Source organism: Palaemon carinicauda, chromosome 19, assembly GCF_036898095.1.
Source record: "Palaemon carinicauda isolate YSFRI2023 chromosome 19, ASM3689809v2, whole genome shotgun sequence".
NCBI lineage: Eukaryota > Metazoa > Arthropoda > Malacostraca > Decapoda > Palaemonidae > Palaemon > Palaemon carinicauda.
Genome location: NC_090743.1, coordinates 109,188,433 through 109,202,138, shown reverse-complemented (window position 1 = coordinate 109,202,138; position 13,706 = coordinate 109,188,433). Strand labels below are relative to the sequence as shown.

At 47.5% G+C, this 13,706-nt stretch overlaps 1 protein-coding gene across 2 annotated transcripts in view; it reads right to left on the bottom strand.

Moving 5' to 3' along the window:
• CSN6 (COP9 signalosome subunit 6) overlaps positions 1-13,706 on the bottom strand; it is a 72,033-nt gene that overhangs the window by 34,834 nt on the left and 23,493 nt on the right. For both annotated transcript variants that reach the window (XM_068393714.1, XM_068393715.1), the window contains exon 3: positions 3,160-3,333. In XM_068393714.1, coding sequence (XP_068249815.1) covers positions 3,160-3,333 — 174 coding nt within the window. The remainder of the gene's footprint in view (positions 1-3,159; positions 3,334-13,706) is intronic.

Sequence of the window (13,706 nt, the reverse complement as noted above, 5' to 3'; positions counted from 1 at the left end):
TTGACTCCTCTCGATACCTGGGAGAGAGGTCTAGAGGAACTGTTACTAGAGGAGGTCTGCGTACAAAAGGTATTTTGTACCCCTCCTTGAGCAACAACACAGACTCTTGGTCTGCACCCCTCTTCTCCCAGGCCTGCCAGAAGTTGTTCAGTCTGGCCCCTACCGCTGTCTGAGGACGTGGGCAGTCAGACTCTGCCACGGGAGGACTTGGATCCTCTCCTCTTGCCTCTCTTTCCGTCGGCACGAGCACCTCCCCTGCTGGGAGCTCTGCCACGAAAGGGCGGGATAAACCTAGACGCAGGAGTATCGATTCTGGGTCTCACAACAAAAGATGAAGAAGGAGCTCCCTTGCGAGCAGAAGTAGCCATCAGGTCATGTGTATCCTTCTGTACAAGCGAAGCAGCAATGTCCTTGATCAGCTGTTGAGGAAACAAGGCAGCCGATAAGGGAGCAAAGAGAAGCTCCGATCTTTGACAGGGAGTAACTCCTGCTGAAAGGAAAGAGCAAAGGGTTTCCCTCTTCTTCAGGACTCCAGACGTAAAGGTGGAGGCGAGCTCATTGGAGCCATCGCGGATGGCTTTGTCCATACAAGACATGATAAGCACGGAAACATCCTGGTCGGCAGACGAGATCTTCCTGCTTAATGCTCCTAGAGACCAATCTAAAAAGTTAAAAACTTCGAAGGCCCTGTAAACCCCTTTAAGGAGATGGTCAAGGTCCGAGGAGGACCAACAAATTTTAGAGCGTCTCATGGCCAGGCGACGGGGAGAGTCGACGAGGCTTGAGAAGTCACCATGGGCAGAGGCAGGGACTCCCAAGCCGAGAACTTCTCCCGTGTCATACCAGACGCTCGCTCTAGAAGCTAGTTTAAAAGGAGGGAAGGCAAAGGCCGTCTTCCCCAAACTCCTCCTGGTAACCAACCAGTCGCCTAGTAGACGTAAAGCCCTCTTAGAAGAGCGAGAGAGCACTAGCTTAGTAAAGGAAGGCTTGGCAGCAGCTAAGCCTAGCGCAAACTCAGACGGAGGCGAACGAGGAGCAGCAGTAACAAAATGGTCTGGGAAAAGGTCCTTAAAAATCATCATGATTTTCTTAAAATCCATAGAAGGTTGCGCAGCCTTAGGCTCTTCCACGTCTGATAAAACATCCAAAGGATTATCAGTAGGCGGAGGATCAGCAACATCCTCATCTGAAGGAACCTCGTCCGACAATTGATGAGTCTCAAGCAAGGGAGAGACCTGCCGTGGTGGCAATGCTTGACAAGCAAAGTCCACACGCAAAGGAGCATCAGTAGCAGTCAAGGAAGCTACGTCATGTAACTGCTTAAAGGACTGACCAGCAACAACAACAGGAGCGGGAGGACGCTCGACGTCAAGTCGAGACTGCCTTGACTGCCTAGATTGAGCAGTTAAAACAACCCTTGACTGCGGTGCTTGACGCTCAACGTCAAAACAAGGCAACTGAGCTGGTTGGCGAACGTCCTGAACGTCAACACGAGCATGCGGCAGCGGCTGAACGTCAACACGAGACTGCGGCAGCGGCTGAAAGTCAACACGGGACTGCATCGAGTGAGGCTCCAAGTCATGTGACTGACGTGACTTTGTAACGTCAACAGGACGAGTAAAGGCTCGTTTGGGCGGCTGACGGCCAGGATCTCGATCAGCGTAACGGCGAGGATCATCGTGAACCTACTCAACGGTATACTCCTCCATATGGGAGGCAAGCTTATTCTGCATATCCTGCAGGACAACCCATTTAGGATCAACGGGAGACGATGGTAACGTCTGTGACGGCAAAACATTGCCTTTACTGAGACTCTCGGAGCCCGTGTTACGCTTTCGTTTAAGCGGCGAGCAGTCTTCCGATGACTGCACAGGGTCAGAGCTGTCCCAATGGCTACAGCCAGGACGCTGGACCTGTCCTGAAGGGACTGACTTCAGCTTTAAGGGTCTAGAAACTTTGCTCCAAGGTTTCTTTCGCGAGAAGCCTTCGGATGACGAGGAGAAAACAGCCTCGCTCGTCTTATGGTAGGGGCGGTCTTGACGAGACACGCCCGAAACCATAGAGGGAACGTCTGTTCGTTGGTTAAAGCCTCTCGTCCCCATAAGTCCTACGACATTACTTCTCCCTGGTGCATGGGAGCTTGAAAGAGGTCTCGGACTAGGAGAACGACAAGCACGAACAGACGAACCCTCGGTCACAACACTAAAAACACTTTGCGCATTAATCACTTTATCCCCACGATTTTCTAATGTGGCACTCTTGACACTTTAACACATTCACATCCGCCATGAGTTGATTACGGTCCGATGCTAAAGCCTCAACTCTCTCGCCCAAAGCTTGAATGGCAAGCAACATATCCCGCATGGATGGTTCATGAGTGCTAGTAGAAGGTTCAGGAACAACTACTACAGGGGAAGGATTAGGTTCAGGGGCATGGGAGGAGGAAAATCCAATGACCTAGAGGAGCTTCTCCTCACCCTATCTCTCTCAAGCTTACGAGAATACTTATCAAACTCTAGCCAGTCGAATTCCGAAAATACCACGCACTCATCACACCGATCTCCTAATTGGCAGGTTTTACCCCGGCAATTAGAACACACGGTATGTGGGTCGAGAGAGGTCTTTGGAAGACGTTTGTTACAATCCCTAGCATTACATTTACGAAATTTAGGAATCGGAGAAGGGTCAGCCATTTTGAAAAGTCAAAGAAAATCCAAAAACAATCCAAAGTCATCAACAATAAACGCTATCCAAAAAAGGGTTCAAGAGTTTTAATTGAAGAGAAAAACACCTGCACTGCAAAAGCTCAAAACCAAAAAGAAGTACTTCACCAAGAATGACGAAAAAACTCCAGGTCAACAGCGAGTAACGGAATCAACTTGTCGACAAGACCGACAGAGAAGAACTGAGGCTGTTTACATGTATATGCGGTATCTGGCCGATAGTCGGCGCTGGTGGGCACACCCGCAACCTTCATGGCGATCGCTCGCGAGTTTTTGTGTTTCTGTCGAGCCGTCCGAGACGTCAGCTATTATATATTCACCGGCTAAGTTTAATATTTAAAAATATATTTCCACAAAATTTGACACACAAAGAATCTTTAAAAGAACAAAAGTCCAAACGAATATTCTTGTCTCTCCTGAAGTACTGTATTCTTACCTTGCGAAGGTTTGCCCTCTTTAGCTCTCTGACGTGTCCAATGCTCAGATATGTTGAGTATAACAAGAGGGTGAAGTGAAACCGACACACTGCCCACAGTTCCAGCAGAGGCCATCACCGACTCTTCAGTGGTGGTATCACTTGGGCCAGAAGGTCCAGTAGCTGCATTGCCAGCTAAAAATTAAGACATAAGAAATCCAATTAGAGTTCACATGTTATTTACAGTTTTAAACCCATTATTATATATCAATTACATAGAAAGTAAAACTAGATAGCTGTAGATGTATAACTGGTAAAATATTCCTTGACAAATTACCTAATAACTAAGAAAGCCGATATCATTAATAAAAGAGCAGCTCCAACTATAGAAACAAACTTATGTGTAGGGATGTCATAAAACTTCCAATAAAAACACTACAGTATACAGTACCATATGCAGTCTGTTCAGATATCAGTAAAATTGCCTCTTACACCCATCAGATCAAATAAACATTTGAAGTGATTCATCCATTTCTATAATTCTACTTTACCTATGAGAATTAACACCAGTCTGTCACATTATTATTGATTTTTCTTCCCACATATTACCAATTATCGTATAAAAAAAAACCCATACAATAGTCGTCAAATTAAAAATATTCCACACAAAAAGCAAGTTTTTCTTGAATATAACCAGTCAATTAGACTTCAGAATACTGTAGGTTTTTCTAAATCTAATAAGTAACCTCAAATTTACATGCATAATAACCCATGCAAAAAACTAATAAACTACAAATATTGATTGATTTAGTACAATCTCAAGTAACACTAATTCATTAAGAATATCATATCTAAATTTGAACTTGACTTTGCAAGACAATTGCATTGTAAAGACAGTGTTGCACCAGATACCTACACAATTTGAAAATACATTCGCATCAATATTACTATCATGGGTAGCTCAATAACTTAGTCTGTTCTAACATCGTTGTAACTGCAACCCTCGACCGACTGCTGAAAGTCCTGTAAGGGCACTAAGGTTGCTATACCACTTATTGGGAGGTCACCACAGAGCCTAGATTAAATGTACTAAGGGTCCTGCGGGTTACACCCTGCAGGAGTGGGCAGTGAAGGTGGTCTGCCTCTTCCGTACGCCTGCCAGTAGCACCTGTGCCACAGATAAGTTCCTTCTGAATGTCTGGGACGTACTTATGACCCGGACGTCATGAGCTCTAGGTCGTCTTCCCTGTTACGCAGAGAAGAGATAAGTGCAAGGTCAATGACCTGCCAAATCCCAGAGGAGATAGTATTCTTATTGCAGTAATCCTCTTTTTGACCCTGCTCGTGCTGACAAACAGATGCTTAATCTGAGGGCGAGCTCTTCTTGTGCGCTTCAGATAGTGCCTCAGTATTCTCACAGGACATAGTAACAATTGATCAAGATCATGGGTTACTTCTTAAAGACTCAAAATCTGGAAGGGCCTGAACCTAAGCTCCACTACAACCGGATTCCAAGTCTTAGCAATAAATTCAGGGATGAAACGGAGTGTAACCGGCCCCATCTCCTTGAATGGGCTGTGTCATAGAAGAGACCATGCGACTTGCTTGTCCTCTTTGCAGAGGACAGGGCAAGAAGGAAGACTGTTTACAGAGTCAAGTCTCAATCTTGACACTAGACTCAACCGTTCGTAAGGAGTTCCTTGATTAGTTACAGGATTTATTTTGATGATTTATTTTTAAGTAAGAGTATATATAATACATACATATACCAAGGCACTTCCCCCAATTTTGGGGGGTAGCCGACATCAACAAATGAAACAAAACAAAAAGGGGAACTCTACTCTCTACGTTTCTCCCAGCCTAACAAGGGACTCAACCGAGTTTAGCTGGTACTGCTAGGGTGCCACAGCCCAACCTCCCACATTATCCACCACAGATGAAGCTTCATACTGCTGAGTCCCCTACTGCTGCTACCTCCGCGGTCATATAAGGCACCGGAGGAAGCAGCAGGGCCTACCGGAACTGCGTCACAATCGCTCGCTATTCATTCCTATTTCTAGCACGCTCTCTTGCCTCTCTCACATCTATCCTCCTATCACCCAGAGCTTTCTTCACTCCATCCATCCACCCAAACCTTGGCCTTCCTCTTGTACTTCTCCCATCAACTCTTGCATTCATCACCTTCTTTAGCAGACAGCCATTTTCCTTTCTCTCAACATGGCCAAACCACCTCAACACATTCATATCCACTCTAGCTGCTAACTCATTTCTTACACCCGTTCTCACCCTCACCACTTCGTTCCTAACCCTATCTACTCGAGATACTCCAGCCATACTCCTTAGACACTTCATCTCAAACACATTCAATTTCTGTCTCTCCATCACTTTCATTCCCCACAACTCCGATCCATACATCACAGTTGGTACAATCACTTTCTCATATAGAACTCTCTTTACATTCATGCCCAACCCTCTATTTTTTACTACTCCCTTAACTGACCCCAACACTTTGCAACCTTCATTCACTCTCTGACGTACATCTGCTTCCACTCCACCATTTGCTGCAACAACAGACCCCAAGTACTTAAACTGATCCACCTCCTCAAGTAACTCTCCATTCAACATGACATTCAACCTTGCACCACCTTCCCTTCTCGTACATCTCATAACCTTACTCTTACCCACATTAACTCTCAACTTACTTCTCTCACACACCCTTCCAAATTCTGTCTCAACTTCCTTCTCTCACACACCCTTCCAAATTCCGTCACTAGTCGGTCAAGCTTCTCTTGTGTGTCTGCAACCAGTACAGTATCATCCGCAAACAACTGATTTACCTCCCATTCATGGTCATTCTCGTCTACCAGTTTTAATCCTCGTCCAAGCACTCGAGAATTCACCTCTCTCACCACTCCATCAACATACAAGTTAAACAACCACGGCGACATCACACATCCCTGTCTCAGCCCCACTCTCACCGGAAAACAATTACTCACTTCATTTCCTGTTCTAACACATGCTTTACTACCTTTGTAGAAACTTTTCACTGCTTGCAACAATCTTCCACCAACTCCATATAACCTCATCACATTCCACATTGCTTCCCTACGCTTTCTCCAGATCCATAAACGCAACATACGCCTCCTTACTTTTTGCTAAATATTTCTCGCATATCTGCCTAACTAAAAATCTGATTCATACAACCCTTACCTCTTCTAAAACCACCCTGTACTTCTAAGATTGCATTTTTTGTTTTATCCTTAATCCTATTAATCATTACTCTACCATACACTTTTCCAACTACACTCAACAAACTAATACCTCTTGAATTACAACACTCATGCACATCTCCCTTACCCTTATATAGTGGTACAATACATGCACAAACCCAATCTACTGGTACCATTGACAACACAAAACACATATCAAACAATCTCACCAACCATTCAAGTACAGTCACACCCCCTTCCTTCAACATCTCAGCTCTCACACCATCCATACCAGATGCTTTTCCTACTCTCGTTTCATCTAGTGCTCTCCTCACTTTCTCTATTGTAATCTCTCTCTCATTCTCATCTCCCATCACTGGCACCTCAACACCTGCAACAGCAATCATATCTGCCTCCCTATTATCCTCTACATTCAGTAAACTTTCAAAATATTCCTCCCACCTTTTCCTTGCCTCCTCTCCTTTTAACAACCTTCCATTTCCATCTTTCACTCTCTTCAATTCTTGAGCCAGCCTTCCTTACTCTCTTCACTTCTTTCCAAAACTTCTTATTCTCTTCATATGACTGACCCAATCCCTGACCCCACCTCAGGTCAGCTGCCTTCTTTGCCTCACGTACCTTGCGCTTTACGTCCACCTTTTTCTCTCTATATTTTTCATACTTCTCTATAGTATTACTCTGCAGCCATTCTTCAAAAGCCCTCTTTTTCTCTTCCACTTTTACCTTCACTCCTTCATTCCACCATTCACTGCCCTTCCTCATGCTGCCTCCAACAACCTTCTTGCCACACATATCACTTTCAATCCCAACAAAATTTTCTTTTACTAATTTCCACTCCTCCTCTAAAATGTTATTTTTATTACTAAAATAAATTTTTGAATATACTTACCCGATGATCATGTAGCTGTCAACTCCGTTGCCCCACAGAAATCTACGGTCGGGATACGCCAGCGATCGCTTATACAGGTGGGGGTGTACTCACCAGCGCCATCTGTGGTCAGGTACTCCAGTACTTCTTGTCAACAAGACCTCAATTTTCTCCTCGGTCCACTGGTTCTCTATGGGGAGGAAGGGCGGGTCATTTAAATCATGATCATCGGGTAAGTATATTCAAAAATTTATTTTAGTAATAAAAATAACATTTTTCAATATTAATCTTACCCGATGATCATGTAGCTGATTCACACCCAGGGTGGTGGGTGGAGACCAGTATACATGTTAACCAAGAAGCTAAGTATCCCGTATTTCATTTTTATTAGTTATTCAAAATAACAATAAAAAATAAATAAGTACCTGGTAAGGAAGTCGACTTGAACCATTACTCTGCCTTTAATAAGTACGTCTTCCTTACTGAGCGTAGCGGTCCTCTTAGGATGCTGAACGACTCTTAGGTGGCTAAAGTATAAAGGGCTGCAACCCATACTAAAGGACCTCATCATAACCTCTAACCTAGGCGCTTCTCAAGAAAGAATTGACCACCCGCCAAATCAACCAGGATGCGGAAGGCTTCTTAGCCGACCGTACAACCCAAAAACAACAATAAAAGCAATCAAGAGAAAGGTTAAAAAAGGTTATGGGATTATGGGAATGTAGTGGCTGAGCCCTCACCTACTACTGCACTCGCTGCTACGAATGGTCCCATGGTGTAGCAGTTCTCGTAAAGAGACTGGACATCTTTGAGATAGAATGATGCGAACACTGACTTGCTTCTCCAATAGGTTGCATCCATAACACTCTGCAGAGAACGGTTCTGTTTGAAGGCCACTGAAGTAGCCACAGCTCTCACTTCATGTGTCCTTACTTTCAGTAAAGCAAGGTCTTCTTCCTTCATATGAGAATGAGCTTCTCTAATCAGAAGCCTGATGTAGTAAGAAACTGCGTTCTTAGACATTGGTAGCGAAGGCTTCTTAACAGCACACCATAAGGCTTCTGATTGTCCTCGTAAAGGTTTTGACCTTTTCAGATAGTACCTAAGAGCTCTGACTGGGCAAAGTACTCTCTCCAGCTCGTTACCCACCAAGTTAGATAGGCTAGGGATCTCAAACGATTTAGGCCAAGGACGTGAAGGAAGCTCGTTTTTAGCCAAAAAACCGAGCTGCAAGGAACATGTAGCCGTTTCCGATGTGAAACCTATGTTCCTGCTGAAGGCGTGGATCTCACTTACTCTCTTAGCTGTTGCTAGGCATACTATGAAAAGAGTTTTTAATGTGAGGTCCTTGAAAGAGGCTGATTGTAGCGGTTCAAATCTAGATGACATCAGGAACCTTAGGACCACGTCTAGATTCCAGCCTGGAGTGGACAACCGACGTTCCTTAGAGGTCTCAAAAGACCTAAGGATGTCCTGCAGATCTTTGTTGGAGGAAAGATCCAAGCCTCTGTGGCGGAAAACCGCTGCCAACATACTTCTATAACCCTTGATCGTAGGAGCTGATAGGGATCTAACGTTCCTTAGATGTAACAGGAAGTCAGCAATTTGGGTTACAGTGGTACTGGTAGAGGAAACTGCATTGGCCCTGCACCAGCTTCGGAAGACTTCCCACTTAGATTGATAGACTCTGCGAGTGGATATCCTCCTTGCTCTGGCAATCGCTCTGGCTGCCTCCTTCGAAAAGCCTCTAGCTCTTGAGAGTCTTTCGATAGTCTGAAGGCAGTCAGACGAAGAGCATGGAGGCTTGGGTGTACCTTCTTGACGTGAGGTTGACGCAGAAGGTCCACTCTTAGAGGGAGAGTCCTGGGAACGTCGACCAGCCATTGCAGTACCTCTGTGAACCATTCTCTTGCGGGCCAGAGGGGAGCAACCAACGTCAGCCGTGTCCCTTTGTGAGAGACGAACTTCTGAAGAACCCTGTTGATGATCTTGAACGGCGGGAATGCATACAGGTCGAGATGGGACCAATCCAGCAGAAAGGCATCCACGTGAACTGCTGCCGGGTCTGGAATCGGGGAACAGTACAATGGGAGCCTCTTGGTCATCGAGGTAGCGAACAGATCTAGTGTTGGCTGACCCCACAGGGCCCAAAGTCTGTTGCAAACGTTCTTGTGAAGGGTCCACTCTGTGGGGATGACTTGACCCTTCCGGCTGAGGCGATCTGCCATGACATTCATATCGCCCTGAATGAACCTCGTTGCCAGCATGAGCTTTCGACTTTTTGACCAAATGAGGAGGTCCCTTGCGATCTCGAACAGCTTCCTCGAATGAGTCCCTCCCTGCTTGGAGATGTACGCCAAGGCTGTGGTGTTGTCAGAGTTCACCTCCACCACCTTGTTTAGCTGGAGGGACTTGAAGTTCATTAAGGCCAGATGAACCGCCAACAACTCCTTGCAATTGATATGAAGCGTTTTCTGTTCCTGATTCCATATCCCCGAGCATTCCTGTCCGTCCAATGTCGCGCCCCAGCCCGAGTCTGATGCGTCCGAGAAGAGATGATGGTCGGGGGTCTGAACAGCTAACGAAAGACCTTCCTTGAGAAGAATGCTGTTCTTCCACCACGTTAGAGTAGCCCTCATCTCTTTGGAAACAGGAATTGAGACCGTCTCGAGCGTCATATCCTTGTTCCAGTGAGCTGCCAGATGGTACTGAAGGGGGCGGAGGTGGAGTCTCCCTAACTCGATGAACAGGGCTAGCGATGAAAGAGTCCCTGTTAGACTCATCCACTGCCTCACCGAGCATCGGTTCCTCCTCAGCATGCTCAGGATGCACTCCAGGGCTTGGTTGATTCTTGGGGCCGACGGAAAAGCCCGAAAAGCTCGACTCTGAATCTCCATACCCAGGTAAACGATGGTCTGGGAAGGAACGAGCTGGGACTTCTCTAAATTGACCAGGAGGCCCAGTTCCTTGGTCAGATCCATAGTCCATCTGAGACTCTCCAGACAGCGACGACTTGTGGGAGCTCTTAAAAGCCAGTCGTCTAAATAAAGGGAGGCTCTGATGTCTGCCAAGTGAAGGAATTTCGCAATATTCCTCATCAGTCGCGTAAACACAAGAGGTGCCGTGGTCAGGCCAAAGCACAGGGCTTGGAACTGGTACACAACCTCTCCAAAGACGAATCTCAGAAAAGGTTGGGAGTCTGGATGGATGGGAACGTGAAAGTAGGCATCTTTCAGATCTAACGAGACCATCCAGTCCTCCTGCCTGACCGCTGCTAGGACCGACTTCGTCGTCTCCATTGTGAACGTCTGCTTGGTGACATAAGCATTGAGCGTACTGACGTCCAGCACCAGTCTCCAACCTCCTGTCTTCTTGGCCACCAGGAAGAGACGGTTGTAAAAGCCCGGGGAATGATGGTCCCGAACTATCACCACTGCCTCCTTCTGTAGCAGGAGCAACACCTCTTGTTGTAACGCTAGCCTCTTGCCCTTCTCCTTGTAGTTGGGAGAGAGGTTGATGGGAGAAGTGGTCAGAGGGGGATTGCGGCAGAACGGAATTCTGTAACCCTCCCTTAGCCACTTGACAGACTGAGCGTCTGCACCTCTGCTCTCCCAGGCTTGCCAGAAGGTCTTGAGTCTGGCTCCTACAGCTGTCTGGAGAGGAATGAAGTCAATGCTTGCTTTTCGTGGACTTGGCACCCTTCTTTGACTTGCCCCGGTTACTGTCTGCACGGGTACCTCCTCTACTGGAGGCTCTACCACGAAAGGGCGGAATGAATCTGGAAGCAGGTGTATCAGCCACAGGAGTGCGGTAAGATCTCGGCACGGAAGGTAAGGTTTTAGCCTTACGTGCTGAAGAAGCCATGAGGTCATGCGTATCTTTCTGGAAAAGAGCCGCAGCCATCCCCTTGATTAACTCCTCCGGAAACAGGCACTTGGAGAGAGGAGCAAACAGCAACTCTGACCTCTGACAAGGGGTGATACCAGTTGATAAGTAGGAGCATAAATGTTCCCTTTTCTTGAGGACTCCTGAGACAAAAATAGACGCAAGTTCGCCAGAACCATCGCGAATTGCTTTATCCATACTGGACATGAGCAGCATGGCCGAGTCTTTGTCAGAAGGAGCAGTCTTCCTGCTTAAAGCCCCCAGGCACCAATCGAGGAAGTTAAAAATTTCGAAGGCGCGAAAGACTCCCTTCATCAAGTGGTCCAGATCAGAAAAGGACCAGCAGACCTTCGAGCGTCTCATAGCCGACCTGCGGGGAGAGTCAACCAAACTTGAGAAGTCGGCCTGGGCAGAGGCAGGAACCCCCAAGCCAGGTTCCTCTCCCGTGGCATACCAGACGCCCGACTTAGAAGCCAGCTTAGGAGGAGGAAACACAAAAGAGGTCCTTCCCAGTTGCTGCTTGGACTGCAACCAATCCCCTAAAACCCTCAAAGCTCTCCTTGATGATCTGGCGAGGACAAGCTTGGTGTAGGCAGGCGTAGTAGACTGCATGCCTAGAGAAAACTCGGAGGGAGGAGAACGAGGGGTTGCAGACACGAAGTGTTCAGGGTACAACTCTCTGAACAGAGCCAGGACCTTGCGAAAGTCTAAGGAAGGCGGCGAAGACTTGTGTCCTTCCACATCAGATGTAGGATCATCCAGATGAGCAGCTTCATCCTCAGAAACCTCATCGCCTGAGAGTTGAGTAGCGAGAGGTAAAGGCAGAGCGGCAGGCTGAATGGCTGAATCCTGCAGAACGGGTGCATGCGTACCTGCGGATCCATCATCATGCCTCTGCTGAATAGACTGAGGGCTGGCAATGACAAAGGCAGAGGGCTGGAGTGAGGGAGGTTCTGCGGTGGTCTGAGGAGTAAGCGAAGTGGTCAGAAGCGAATGCTGGAAGGCATGAGACTCATGCTGCATGGTATGCGGCTCATGCTGCATGGGATGAGGCTCATGCTGCATAGAATGCGGTTGCTGCATGGTAAGAGGCTCGTGCTGCATGGGTTGATGAGGATGCCTCATAGCATGAGGCTCCTGCCTCAAGGGTTGAGGAGGTTGCTGCGCAGTATGAGGCTCCTGCCTCAAGGGTTGAGGAGGTTGCCGCATAGCATGAGGCTGCTGCCTCAAGGGTTGAGGAGGTTGCCGCATAGCATGAGGCTCCTGCCTCATGGGTAGAGGAGGTTGCCGCATAGCGTTGGAACCTGGCAACTCCCGATGCGGCAGCTCACGCATGGAAGCAGGAGGAGCCGCAAGAACATGCGTCTGGCAGGGAGGACTGCGCAGAGGTGGAGGAGCGCTCGCAGGAGGAGGGGTGTTAACCTTCTCTGCCTGATACTCCTGCATCAAAGCCGCAAGCTGAGACTGCATAGTCTGCAGCATAGACCACTTGGGGTCCACAGAAGAAGGAGCAGAGGCCTGTTGAGGCACCACTCTACCTCTCTTAGGAGGTGTGCAGTCATCAGATGACCGCGGCGAGTCCGAACTGGCCCAGTGGCTACACCTGGGCCGTTGGACTAGCTCGGAAGGGACCTTACGTTTGAGAGGTCGTGAGACCTGGGTCCACCGTTTCCTCCTGGAAACCTCTTCCGCAGACGAGGAATTTAAGGGCTCATTCGTCTGGGAGTGGAAGTGACGATCTCTATCAGATACGCCCGCAACCACTGAGGATACAACTGTGCGCCGATCAAGGCCTGCCGAACCCTTTTGCCCTTCGACGTTGCTTCTCCCCTGGGCTTGGGAGCTTGCAAGAGGTCCCGGACTGGGAGGACGACTGGCACGCACAGAAGTATCCTCATGCGCAACACTGACACTGACACTAGGCACAGCACTGGCACTAACACTTCCCACTGCACTCTTCACTTTAAGTTCCTTGACATCTGCCAAGAGAAGATTGTGGTCACCAACTAACGACTCCACCTTATCACCAAGAGCCTGAATGGCACGCAACATATCCGTCATATCAGGCTGAGCACTCGTAGCAGGTTCGGGGGTCACCACCACAGGGGAAGGAAAAGGTTGAGGGACATGGGGAGAGGAATAAACCAAAGAGCGAGAAGAACTCCTCCTAACTCTCTCCCTCTCTAACCTAGTTGTATATTTGAGGAATTCATTAAATTCGAATTCCGAAAGCCCAGCACATTCCCCACATCGATCTTCCAATTGACAGGATTTTCCCCTACAATCGGAACAAACGGTGTGAGGATCAACAGAGGCCTTCGGAAGACGCCTATTACAAGTCCTAACACTACATCGCCTAAATTTAGGAGCTTGAGAGTGGTCGGACATCTTGAATTTAGAGAACAGTCAAGGGGGAATTCCAAAGTAAAGCAAAGATCGTTAACCAATAATTCAAATTAATTCCAAAAGCTATCTAAGCTAAGGGAAAAGCTTCCTGTACAGCGAAGGCTAAATTTTAGAGCAAATACTTCACCAAAACCGTGAACAAAGACTCCAAAATCAACAGCGTATCCATGTAGGTCTTG